Source organism: Podarcis raffonei, chromosome 17 (genome assembly GCF_027172205.1).
Source record: "Podarcis raffonei isolate rPodRaf1 chromosome 17, rPodRaf1.pri, whole genome shotgun sequence".
NCBI classification, from domain to species: domain Eukaryota; kingdom Metazoa; phylum Chordata; class Lepidosauria; order Squamata; family Lacertidae; genus Podarcis; species Podarcis raffonei.
Window position 1 is genome coordinate 27,399,777 of NC_070618.1, and position 12,748 is coordinate 27,412,524.

The window sequence follows — 12,748 nt, forward strand, 5'->3', positions numbered from 1 at the left end:
GTTACATCCGGGTCGCCCCGGAGGGTAACTCAAAAACACTCAACCGGAAGAACATCTAAACCGAGGTATGACTGTAAATGAGCCACTATACTCTCCAGAGGGCCGTGGAAATATGCGTCCCAGGCTTTTTAGCTTCGTCTACCCATGTACCTTCTGAAACCCAAGGGGCGGGCGCATTGGTTGCCAGGTGTGAAATATATTGGCATTATTTTCAGCTTTCCTACTCCACTCGTGGGAGAGGGGCCTGCTGTCTACCTTCTGCCCTGGCTGGTGCAAGTCTGGCAGGCATTAAGAAGTGGCAGTTTTTCTGCTTTCCCCACCAACCAGCCAGAGGATGCTCTGTTAGCCAACTGAAAATGTTTTCCCTTAACTGCACAGCAGATTATTTTTTTTGAAAAATATATATTTAATACAAGTACTTACAAAAACTGCGGATGACAGGTGCCGTCTTAGAAAAGGCACCCCCCTCTTCATTTCAGTACAGAAGGAAATGTATCTTCTAAGATGATGCCTACTGCGATATATGCATGAATCTTCTAAAAATAAGGAAAGTAGACTTCTATCTTCAGAAGTATTGTTTATTCACATGCAAACTTCTGCAGGTGTAATTGATTAATCAATTCAAATTAACATGATTAATCAACTAAGTTTTTTTTTATTGGGTTGACAGCCCTACGATCAATGAGCGTTACTTAACAAGTAGTGAAATTTTGAAAGTTTCCCATCCTGTCATCGTCTAACGGCCTAAATGAAAATGTTTTAATTGATGGGGTAGAAAAAGAGCCAAAACAGAAATCTAAAGTAAACAGATTATAATATACTGAATGAACAAAGAACCAAATTTATGCCTCTATTTTTAGTAACAAAAATGAATGAACTGCAGTTGAGTGCTGGAACTCCTAAGTAATAAATAGCTCCAAATTAAGGACTTTCTACAACATTTCCATAGAAAACGGGACTAGATTTCTCTCTTTTTTTTTTATGGCAAACTTCTAGAGTGCTTCCAATTTTATGGTATCTAATAACACATGAAAACATACACAAAGATGTGGGTGGGAAAAATGCTGGATTTAGGATAGTATACAGTAACACTTCTTTCCTTTTCATGAACGTCCTACCGGTTTATTGACTAAGGCTAGAAAGCAAGTCGTGGTTCTATTTGGCGCATTTTCTACTGTGGTCCGAGGTCAACACACAAGGGCAGCTGATGGTGGGGGTGGATTCTGCTACGGCAGACTGAACAGTAAAAAAAGGAGAGACTTTTTTTTGCCACCCCCGCTCCCCAACTTGGCATCTCGTTTTGGGGGACTGCGGAAACGGAAACAAGACGGCGGGGCTTTTAAACTGGTCAAGGGAATACCCAAAAGTCAGGAAAAAGTGGCGTCCAAACAAGCGCAAGGTCAGAAGGCTTTTGACAGCGGTGGCGCTGGATCAAAGGAGAGAATACACAGGACACAAGGACTTGTAACATCTGGTAGAGTCCTTCCCTCAAAGACTTCAGAATATGCGTATGCAATAATAAATAGATCAGTTATGTAATAAGGCAGTGTGCTGAACATGCATTCGTCTTGTGGCCTGGAACACCACATAGAGAGATACATGATATCATACACATTCATTAAGTGTTTTTTTTTTTTTCAAGGCTATCCAGGCTAACTCTTCCAGAGCGTTTCCTTGTTGAGAAGAGCAAATCCTCTGAGGCTTGTCACATTTCTTCTCCTTAATCAAGAGATGACGACTGGCTTTAAACAAAATAATAAAGCTGAAGAGAGTTGGTTGGTTCCGTTTGTTTGCTGCCATTTTGGTTGCATCACTCTGAATGTTTTATTTCTTTTTTTAAAAAAGAGAGAGCACAGTTTTCGATGCAGCCAGCTGCCGTGTGCTCAGGATGCTCCAGCCGTTTCCAGGTAACTCTGTAACTTCCTAACTGTGGTTTTGTCCAGGGAGCAAAGGTCAAAGTCAAAGGTTGTGTTTGTGATATGAAAATGTCCCGTTTCTTCTATGAGGTTTACAATCTGTCGTTAAAAAGAGAGGGAGAGAGATAAAATGTTACGTTTAAATTAAAAATTCTGCGCACAGAAAGGGGTGGAGAACCTGTGCCCTTTCCACATGTCATTGCAGGGTTTCCCAAACTTTTGTCTCCAGCTGTTTTTGAACTACAACTCCCACCATCCCTAGGTAGCAAGACCAGTGGTTCTGGAAAAAGCCAAATCTGTTGTGACTTGTGTGTAGCCGCTGATTTACTTCTGAGGCCTCTACCCAATCCATCAAAGAGGAAACAAATTGCAGATAACACGAACCATAGCCAAATTTGAGCCCCTGCTTCCGGGTGTGGTGGAATGCCCAATCCTGTTGGCATTCCTGGGGCACGAGGGCAGAGAAGACACAGGTAAAAGGAAGGAACAGGAGCAACAGGAGGCATCTCTAATGCAGCAACTGATCCAAATACAATGGGTAGCAATTGTTCAATGGGTAAGCCCATTGATCTCTTGCTGATCTAGAGGCACACATGGGATGTGACGACTGGAAACAATCAAGTATCAAGCTAATACACAAAGTCAACCATATAGCATATTTTTTGCACTTTTCCCTCCTAAAAAGTAAGGGGAGATTTGTGTGCGTCTTATGGAGTGAATGCAGGGGGGGTAGGCAGGAAAAGCCCCCAAGAACCACACACAAGCTCCGGGCGGCTCTTGCGGGCTTTTCCCCAGGAGGGAGAAGGGACTGACGCGGCCAGTCAATCCCTTCTCCCTCCTTGTAGAAAAGCCCGCAGGAGCCGTGCGCTCCTTAAAGGGTGCACGGCTCCTGTGGACTTTTGTGGGAGGTGGGGGAATTTTGCGGCCGGGAGAAAAGCTCTGGGAGAAGTGGACAGGCTGCACGCAGCCTGACTGCTGCTCATTGGGGCTGGGGGGTGGGTGGGGAAATAATATTTCCCCCCTTGATTTCCCCCTCTAAAAACGAGGTGCGCCTTATGGTCCGGTGCGCCTTATGGAGCGAAAAATAGGTATGTGTTGCAACAAGTCAGCTGAAAACAGCCACCTGTTCCCTCTGACAGCCCTGGCATGTATGACAACTTTTGACACAATACTCAATGGCTAACAGGGAAATAGCCTGTGTTATCTTTCCAAGAGTTAAAAATGTATTCTTAATGTATGTTTCACTTAGCCCCGAGTCGAGCAGTTCGTGAAGAATTTCAGAAAAACTTGCAGAAGCATCCCCCCCCCCGTCCCCAACAGAACTATATTTGATACACTTCCCTGTGATACTGTGCCAAAAAGGGGGCCTTCCATTAACTCCCATGATAATAAATTTCAGGAATTCAAAAGCAGTTAGGAAGTGTTAACAGATGCATTTTAAAGCAATGCACTGCTCTTAAAAGTAACGAGAAATAAAATCTCATTTGTTGATCGCTATCTACACTTTCTAAGCTCCAGCTAAGAGCAACATGAACATTTGAACCCGACTCCTCATCCGGGCCTCTGAGAAATGCAGCTACAGTGTCAAAGCCACCTGGTGCATCTGAGTGAGATGAACCCCCTCAGTTTTAATGGAGGCACAGAATACATGAAGATATACCCAAGAAAGCTTTAGGGGAATTCTTGACCGCCTGCCAAGGCGATTCAGGTTAATGCTTTTAATATCAGCACTCACGTTCTTAATCTATTGAAAAACACTTGGGGTGGGGGAGATTTAAGATTATAACTGTCAAGATTTCAGATTACCAGAGTTGAAAAACAGAACATTAAAATACTTTAAACTTAGACCCAGGATGCAAGAACCTAGGAAGTTTTATTTGTTCTTGACGAAGTGTGCTCTACTTTGTTTTAATGTACAGTTGTTTACACACAGTCATTCTCCATCAATTTCATTGCCATCTATCATGCTGCAGCAATTGAAATGCCTTTGGGGAAGAATGTCTGCTTGAAGGGCTGGGCTTTAGCTAATGGCAAAGATTTCATTTTAACCTTTAAGAAAGGTTTGAAAGGATTTGGAATTCTCTGTGTCCAAAAAGACTACCTTAAAAGCTATTATTTATTGTTATGCATTGCAGTTCATTTCTTGTGTTATGGTAAAGGTTTTAAAAACGGCTACAAAGAACCCCAAACAAACTCTTATTTTAATCTTTACAGCCTGCTAATGAAATGTTTGGCTAAGAGTGCCCAGGGCCACCCAGTGAGCTAAGATCCCAGACAGGATTGGATGCCACTCTGCTGCACACAGATTCAACAGCAAACTATTCTGCTGGGACCATCTACTGGCTTTCAGTAGCTAGGGATTAAAATCCACACTTTATGTATCATGACCGTTAATACAGCTTTACTGTGACATCCTGGTGAATAAGTAGTGATCCTTGATTTTATTTCCCTTAGGACTGATCCACTGACAGCCATAGTTTCAAATGAAAGGCACTGTTGAACAATTACCGTATTTTTTTGCCCCATAAGGCGCACCAGACCATAAGGTGCACCTAGTTTTGGGAGGAGGAAAACAAGAAAAAAAATATTCTGAATCCCAGAAGCCAGAACAGCAAGAGGGATCTGGCTTCTGGGATAGCCTCTGGCTGTTCTGCCTTCTGGGATAGCCGCGCCAAGCCTCTTCAGGGCAGCGGGATGAAGGCTCCCCCTGCCCGAAGAGGCTGCGCGCGGTTAAGGCAGAAGCCAGGACAGCAAGCGGAATCACTGCGCAGAGAGGGAGAACTGCGCAGCACCCCTTCACTCCATAAGATGCACTCACATTTCCCCTTACTTTTTAGGAGGAAAAAGGTGCATATTATGAAGTGAAAAATATGGTAATTTATATGCTCAGTATGAAATGCAGGTTCCTAAACAGAATATGAGCCACTTAACACACTACATTTTTTTTTAAGACACACATAAGATCTACATCTAAAAGAAATGTAAACTGTGAATGTGATAAACTAGTGTCTGAAAACAAACTGATCATGCACCGTCATTTGTTGGAGTTTGGATTGCTTGTGGCTCCCTGCCGAGTGAACCTGGGTGTGTTACTCTATAATGTGTGGAATAGTACTAAATTGGAGTGGGGGGGAACCTCACTGCAAAATAATCTCTTAACAACTGACTCTTTGTAAACGAAACATAAAAAGATTTCTTTTTTTCTTATTCAGAGTACAAAATACATGCTATCAGCTTAATTTACAAATTGCAACTGTATACAGTATAAAGATAGAAATTCTTGCTAGCAAAATACACAAATCAGTTCATTACCAGTCATTTTTTTGCTTTGTTTTTTTGGCCAGTAAAACCCACAATTAAGACACATTTGGGGAGATCAGAAATGGCGTGCACAGAGGTGTGTGCATATATGCACACGAATCTCCAAACTTCTGGGGAACCAGTTCTTGATTACAAAGAGTAAATTTCATTACAAAAAGAAATATTTGATGCAACTGAATTGAATACTAGTATAATTATTAATTTTTTTAATAAAAACACCTGAAATTATGTGGGGCGATATCCAACTGAATTACATTCAGCATACGCACTCCGGAATCAATGGACTTAAGCTACTTAAAGTCCATTGATTTCAACAGGTCTGCTCAGAATATGACTTAGCTAGTTATCACTCAAGGCTCAAAAGTTCCTGCACTTGAATCTTCCTGTGGTAACACACAAGTCTCAGTAGTTTTGATACTGAACGGCTAACACATTCAAAGCTGCAACATGCAAACTCAAGTATAGTTGAAAAAGACAGAAGACTGAATTCAGTGTTACAAACTGAAATTTGTAATGCTAGGGATGCATTAAAAATCTGTTGAAGTTTGCCATCACCAGGAACACTTAAAGAAATATCCCTCAAGAAGGCATGGTGTTTTTTTTCAGCAGAAAACAGTTTGAAAATCTTGCAACATGCTACTTTCTCAGCACATATGTCACAATTGTTAAGATGTAGGCGGATGGATTATCAAATTCTACTAGAAGATAAGAGCTGTGTTCTCGACTTTGAAAAGTACTATGCTTAGCACGAAGACAGGAGTGCCTGGCGTGCTCTGGTCCATGGGGTCATGAAGAGTTGGACACGACTAAACAACAACATGCTTAGCGCAGAAAGTAGACCTCTCACCTGTTGCAGTACATGTCTTTCCCTTAGTGTCATTAACCTTCTGTGAAGCTCAACTAGCTCATCAAGATATGCCTGGAAATAAACCATTCAAAAACAAACAAAAAACGAACGTTTTATTAAAAAACACACCACATTTGTATTCTGGTGTATAGACAAATATTTACCGTATTTTTCACCCTATAGGACGCACTTTTCCCCCTCCAAAAATGAAGGGGAAATGTGTGTGCATCCTATGCGGCGAATGCAGGCTTTCGCTGACCCCTCTCGGTGCACACCGACCGCTCTTGCTCTCCAGGAAGCTATCCGCAAGCCTGCGGAGCCCGGCGGGAACTCCCGTGGGCTCCAAAGGCTTGCAGATAGCTGCCTGCAGCCCTAAGCCCGGGGTGCACAGCGGGCTACAGCGCCGCGCTCCCCGGGCTTTGGATAGCAGCAAGCTCCGGGAGCGATGGCGAGGTTGAGCGCAACCTCGCCATCGCTTCCGGACCCGTTCTGGGGGCTGGGGTCGGAGGAAGCTTGGGCTTCCCCCGTCCCCAGCCCCGCAAGCTCCGGGAGCGATGGCGAGGTTCAGCGCAACCTCGCCTTTGCTCCCAGACCCCCAGCCCCAAGGCTAAAAACGAAGCCAAGACAGCGAGCGGGATCCATCCCGCTCGCTGTTATGGCTTCTTTCCTCTTTGGGGCTCGGGGGGGGGGGATATTTTTTTTTCTTTATTCCCCCCCAAAAAATAAGTGCGCCCTATGGGCCGGTGCGCCCTATAGGGCGAAAAATATGGTATATTCCAGGACAGAAAAGCAATGGAAATACAGCCAACTCACAACTTTGTGTATAGTCAGAACAAGCTCAGAACCACCCTTGTGTGATTATCCCTACTTTTCCCAAGATGGTGCTTTTGTCCCCAAGAGTGGGCTTTGCCAGCCAGCTCTACAAGGTGGAGAATTTACCAGACTCTGGCGGGCAAAGCAAAGAGCATTTAAGCTCTCCACCTCACATGCATTAGATGTATGCATTTTCAGCTGGCTTGCTGCCAAGAGCGTAAAACTGCGACGACACAAGTTAAATGTGCGCAAGTTGCGATGAATTAAGTATGTCATAAAACACAGTGATATACAATAAAGCCATGATACTAACAATAATATGTAGCTAACTGCTAAAAAAAAACTCAGCAAGACATGGGCAAATTAAAACTTATCTTAACCTGTTGTGAACAAATTGGAAGGTGTACCTCTTGTAAGGTGTGGTTCTGCATTCCAGAACCACAGTACTATGGCCAAATGCCCCTCTTTTTTAGTTGTTACATAGCACACTCTTGGTGTGTTGGGCAAACACAAGAACTCTGGTGTGGAAAAAGACGCTCCTTCACATATTTGGATTCTAAGTCTTTGAGGGTTTATAAGATTACCTGTACCTTGAACCGGGCCTGAAATTGAACTGTTTGACTTCATTTAAGAGAAAAATATATACATAATAGGGTCAAGAAATTAAAATGTAGAATAAACTGTGCAATATAGGGATACTAAAATATTGAGTAACTAAAAAAAACCACTTCATTAAGGCATGTGTCAACCAATGTTTCTTATATACTGAAAGATCCAATACTTTTTACAGATTTAAGAAAGATTATGAAGCATGATTCAAATACTGTATCTTTTAATTTACCTTATCGCAATCGCCATTCTTAATCTGTTTATCAGATTTACTCTGCTTTATAGGACTCTTCACTTCTAGAATCTGGAAAATAAGAGTAAATATTTAAGGGCATCATAGGGCTAGGACTGAGGATCACTAGAAATTCCACAACCAAATATCTCAATGGTTTAAGGATGTTCAGCAGCCAAATTATCTAACCTACATATTTTTTCTGTGAACCGCTCTGAGTTCTTAGGATGAAGGGCAGTATATAAGTTTAATAAATTAAATAAAATAATTAAAGCCTGGTGCTCCTTCGAAGCATGACGCACTCTTCAAGCAGATAGCGTACGAGGGGGGGGGGCTATTGAGAGTTCGCTTGCACTGTTCAAATGATACAACTGGAAGCAAAACCCCTACACCTAACTCAACATTTTCTATTCTCAAAGGCCAGTTAGAAGCAGAATTATATGAAGTGAATATGTACATATTTTAAAGCTCTTGACCACATGCACATCCCAGGGATCATCGCAGTTGGTGATACTTTTATGTTTTTATAGCTTGGTCAGAGGGACGTGGCTGGCGCTGTGGGTTAAACCACAGAGCCTAGGACTTGCCGATCAGAAGGTCGGCGGTTCGAATCCCCGCGACGGGGTGAGCTCCCGTTGCTCGGTCCCTGCTCCTGCCAACCTAGCAGTTCGAAAGCACGTCAAAGTGCAAGTAGATAAATAGGTACCGCTCTGGCGGGAAGGTAAACAGCATTTCTGTGCGCTGCTCTGGTTCTCCAGAAGCGGCTTAGTCAAGCTGGCCACATGACCCGGAAGCTGCACGCCAGCTCCCTCGGCCAATAAAGCGAGATGAGCACCGCAACCCCAGACTCGGTCATGACTGGACCTAATGGTCAGGGGTCCCTTTACCTTTAGCTTGGTGAGAAATCATGGTAGCCGGATGCAGAACTTTACGAGCAGTTTTATTATTAACAATTTGTACAATAATTGCGTCGCAGCAAATTTCTGAAGATTGTTCGTATGACCACAGTGCTAGCATTTAACTCTTCACCAAATTAACAATCGTCATTTTAGGGGGGAAGCTGCTGCACGCCTTCTCGTATATGTTTCAATAATATTACCAAGCATGTGTCACAGAATCGTAGAGTGGGAAGGGACCCAAAGGACCATCTAGTCCACCCCCTGAAATGCAGGAATCTCAGCTTAAGCACCCACACCCATGATGTGTAAGACAGAAGTAATAGTTTCTCTCTGTTTTTGTCACACAGGATACTCTCTCTGTTTTACACTGACCAAATGGCTCTCAAGGCAGAAGGACAAGAGAAAAAATATCCACTGGGAAAATGAAGGGATTGTGGCTGCAGCAGTCATGCTGCAAAACAGTACCTGGTTATTGTTGGTTTTTAATAAAGGTGGGGGTTCGTGGCGGAGGGGTGAAGATGCTGAACTGCTGTCGCTGTCGCTTCCATCGCTCAGACTAACCCTGAGAAGGGAAAGGGAAAGGGAAAATAAATTTATTAAGCTGTGCAACATAAAGGAAATTTTCCATGGCTTATAACTGACATCACAGCCCTAACAATCGGCTTTCAAAAAGCAAGTTTGTGGGAGAAGTTGAAAAATAAGTGGCAGCAATGTTAACAGATTAGAAACAAAAAGCCCAAATAAGAGAAACACAATTAAGATCGATGCTTTCCAACTTTCAATAACTTGATGATCCCAAAGGTGAACCCGACTCTTTTCTGTTTGTGAACACATTCTGAATAAAAAGTCTGTAAAACTGCAACATTCGCCTGCAGTTTTCTTGAAATGGTATCTTAATTATACATAGATAAAACTGCTTCTGATAGTCAAGGTGAACTATCAACATGTGATGCAATGTGGCCATCAGTACCAAACAACTTGAAGATGAAGGCGCTTAAAATAAACTTTGATCGGGATATCAACTTCTGGAAAAGAGGGTTCCCCACCTATTTTGGAGAAGAACATTATCTACAGCACCCCGATAGCAAATCTAAAAAATAACAGCCACTCAGAATTTTCCAATTTACTTGAAATTCTGAAAGTTGCCTTGTATACAAGTTGTAATTACTTGCAAGTTCTTGATATTCCAAGCCTGAATTTTCACAGGTCAGAAACGAACAGCCCCTTTCCCCAGGCAAGTCCTGCTTCCTGCTTCCTCTGTTACTTCTTCGCCCCAGGTATTCCTATTTAAATGTATTTTTGTCAAAATCTATATGGGTTTGTATAGATAACCCATATTGTATAACCCACCAATGCATCCGTTTGATTTCTCGAATTCTCAACCAAGCGCAGTAGGCAGGCATTCTTGCTTTCAAGCTAATGTTGGAAGTTGTAATGCTATGGTCCAATAAACTACACACACACACACACACACACACACACACACACACGTTGAAAGTGGAGGCCTGACTAACAAGAAGACATATATGACGTACTCATTAAGAGAGTAGCATATCTCAAAACAGAAGACAGGCGCTTCTTCAACTTTTCCTCCACTTAAAATTCTTTATTTTATTAAGCATAATTATACCTCATATATACAAAAAAAGTCCTCAGAGTAGCTTCAGCTCCTTTTACTTGACCCTATAATACAGCTCAGCGCTGATTATAGGGCACCTTATTACCCCTCTCAAATGCCCTCATCTAATCATACAGGCAGAAGGGTTATAGCTTTTCAATATGTATCTCAAAATGAAACCAACATACAGGGTTGGAAGAAGGTCATAAGGCATGACTATTTTCTTCGCAGTTTAGATGTTGTCATTTGTATGGACACACACGGACACTGAAGAAGACAGGATGCCATGTCCATTTCAACACAGCTCCCATGTCTCTTCCACGTATTGTAATCGGAGGACACAAAAGTACAGCACCATTTCAGAAGCAAGATAATCATCATTTTACTCAAGGCTGAGGAGAAATACCATGCCTATATGACTGACTATGTTGTGTGAAAAGGAGCCAGATGTTTTGAATGCTTGAGTGTCAGATGAATGCTGCTAGGAGCCTGACAGCGTCCTGAAAATTCAATATACATTCACTTCATCTTCCCTATTAACAAGCCTTCACATATAATCCGAGAGAAGAAATTTTCGGAAAACCATTCATACATGTTTCATCCAGGGCTTTTTTTTCCAGCTGGAACTCACTGGAACTCAGTTCCTCCTCCTCTCAGGTGGGCGCCATTGCCATTATAAGAGAACAAGGGAGGCGTTCAGGGGGAGTTCCAGCACCTCTTTTTCTAGAAATCAATCAATCAATCAATCTTTATTACGGTCCAGAGACCCAACAAATCGTTACAAAGCAATGCACAATTCAGACAGCCTACCTCCAGGTTAAACAAGCATTTTGTTCAGACTTAAAGATAGGGATCATTGGTTCTTGCAACCACCGATAAAAACTTCACCACTGCTAATGTTCTAGCGTTTGTCCGGTCTTCCAGTAGGAACCTGACATAGTGAGCCTCTGATTTTCCCGGGAAAGGGACCAGCAAGGGTAATATCAGTTCAGCCCTGGCTTGCTCATATTTCACACAGTGCAGCAAAATATGTTTTATAGAATCGATGTCTTGAGCACACGAGCAAAGTCTGATTTTTCTAGAAAAATAGCACTGGTTTCATCTGCTGTGTATTTTTTTTTTAAAAATAATATTTTTATTAAGTTTAACAATAGAAAAATAGGACAATAAAAACACAGAAAAACAATATAAAACACAACAATACAAACTTTCACAATACATAAAATACAAACATCTAACAAGAGAAAAAAAAGAACAGTCAACACACAAAAAATAAAATAGGAAAAAACACAAATCACTCTTTTCTAGTTATTTATCTTCAATTAACTTATTTTCCTGACTTCCTCACGCCTCCCTTTTTTATATCCCTTTTTAACAATTAGTTCAGCAAATTCATATCCATTCATCTGCTGTGTAATGATGCTTATTGCCATGTCAAGTGTTGTTGCGGGACGGCGACAACATCTCCCCTGGATCAGGCAGTCGTGCTGGAGGTGAGGGGATTCCCTGGGCTTGGGTTCACTCAGACCCAGGAAGTGAATTGCAACTTGCCTGCCTATTTGGCCAATAGCAGGCAGCCCCACCCCTTTGCTTAAAGAAAGTAGATTTCAAAGGGGGGCGGGCGCTGAGTATTTCCCCCCCCCCCGAAAAGGGGGTGGTAGGCCAAATAAGTTTGGGAGCCTCTGTTCTATGCAATGCTACAGCATTTAATCAAAAAGCCACACACACACCCCGGGTCTTATAAACCAACCTCCCTACAACTCCATATGTTTGAAAGGCAGTACTCAAAATATAAACACACACCCCATAATTCTTATGTTGTAAAAAAAGTGTTCAGCTTCTTTTCTATGGGCAGGTTCTGCCCCCTTCATAACATCCCCAATTTCTTAGATAATTCCTCTGCATTTTGTGTTTCCTTTCCCCGCGTGGACTTTTGTTTCAGCCTATCCTCTCCCAGTAGTGATGTATGGAAGTGAGAGCTGGACCATAAAGAAGGCTGATCGCCGAAGAATTGATGCTTTTGAATTCTGGTGCTGGAGGAGACTCTTGAGAGTCCCATGGACTGCAAGAAGATCAAACCTATCCATTCTGAAGGAAATCAGCCCCGAGTGCTCACTGGAAGGACAGATCCTGAAGCTGAGGCTCCAAGACTTTGGCCACCTCATGAGAAGAGAAGACTCCCTGGAAAAGAACCTGATGTTGGGAAAGATGGAGGGCACAAGTAGAAGGGGACAACAGAGGACGAGATGGCTGGACAGTGTTCTCGAAGCTACGAGCGTGATTTTGACCAAACTGCGTGAGGCAGTGGAAGACAGGAGTGCCTGGCATGCTCTGGTCCATGAGGTCACGTCACGAAGAGTCGGACACGACTAAACAACTAAACAACAACAACAACACTCAAAATATAAACACACACACCCCATAATTCTTATGTTGTAAAAAAGGTGTTCAGCTTCTTCTCTATGGGCAGGTTCTGCCCCCTTCATAAGGTAA

At 42.6% G+C, this 12,748-nt stretch overlaps 1 protein-coding gene across 5 annotated transcripts in view; it reads right to left on the reverse strand.

Moving 5' to 3' along the window:
• Positions 1–564: 564 nt before the first annotated feature.
• The window catches only part of MLLT3 (MLLT3 super elongation complex subunit), a 117,677-nt gene continuing 105,493 nt past the window's right edge, over positions 565–12,748 (reverse strand). For all 5 annotated transcript variants that reach the window (XM_053371821.1, XM_053371817.1, XM_053371822.1 and 2 more), the window contains 4 exons: positions 9,103–9,199; positions 7,739–7,810; positions 6,085–6,156; positions 565–2,015 (listed from right to left, as the gene is read on the reverse strand). In XM_053371821.1, coding sequence (XP_053227796.1) covers positions 1,884–2,015; positions 6,085–6,156; positions 7,739–7,810; positions 9,103–9,199 — 373 coding nt within the window. In that variant the 3' untranslated portion in view covers positions 565–1,883. The remainder of the gene's footprint in view (positions 2,016–6,084; positions 6,157–7,738; positions 7,811–9,102; positions 9,200–12,748) is intronic.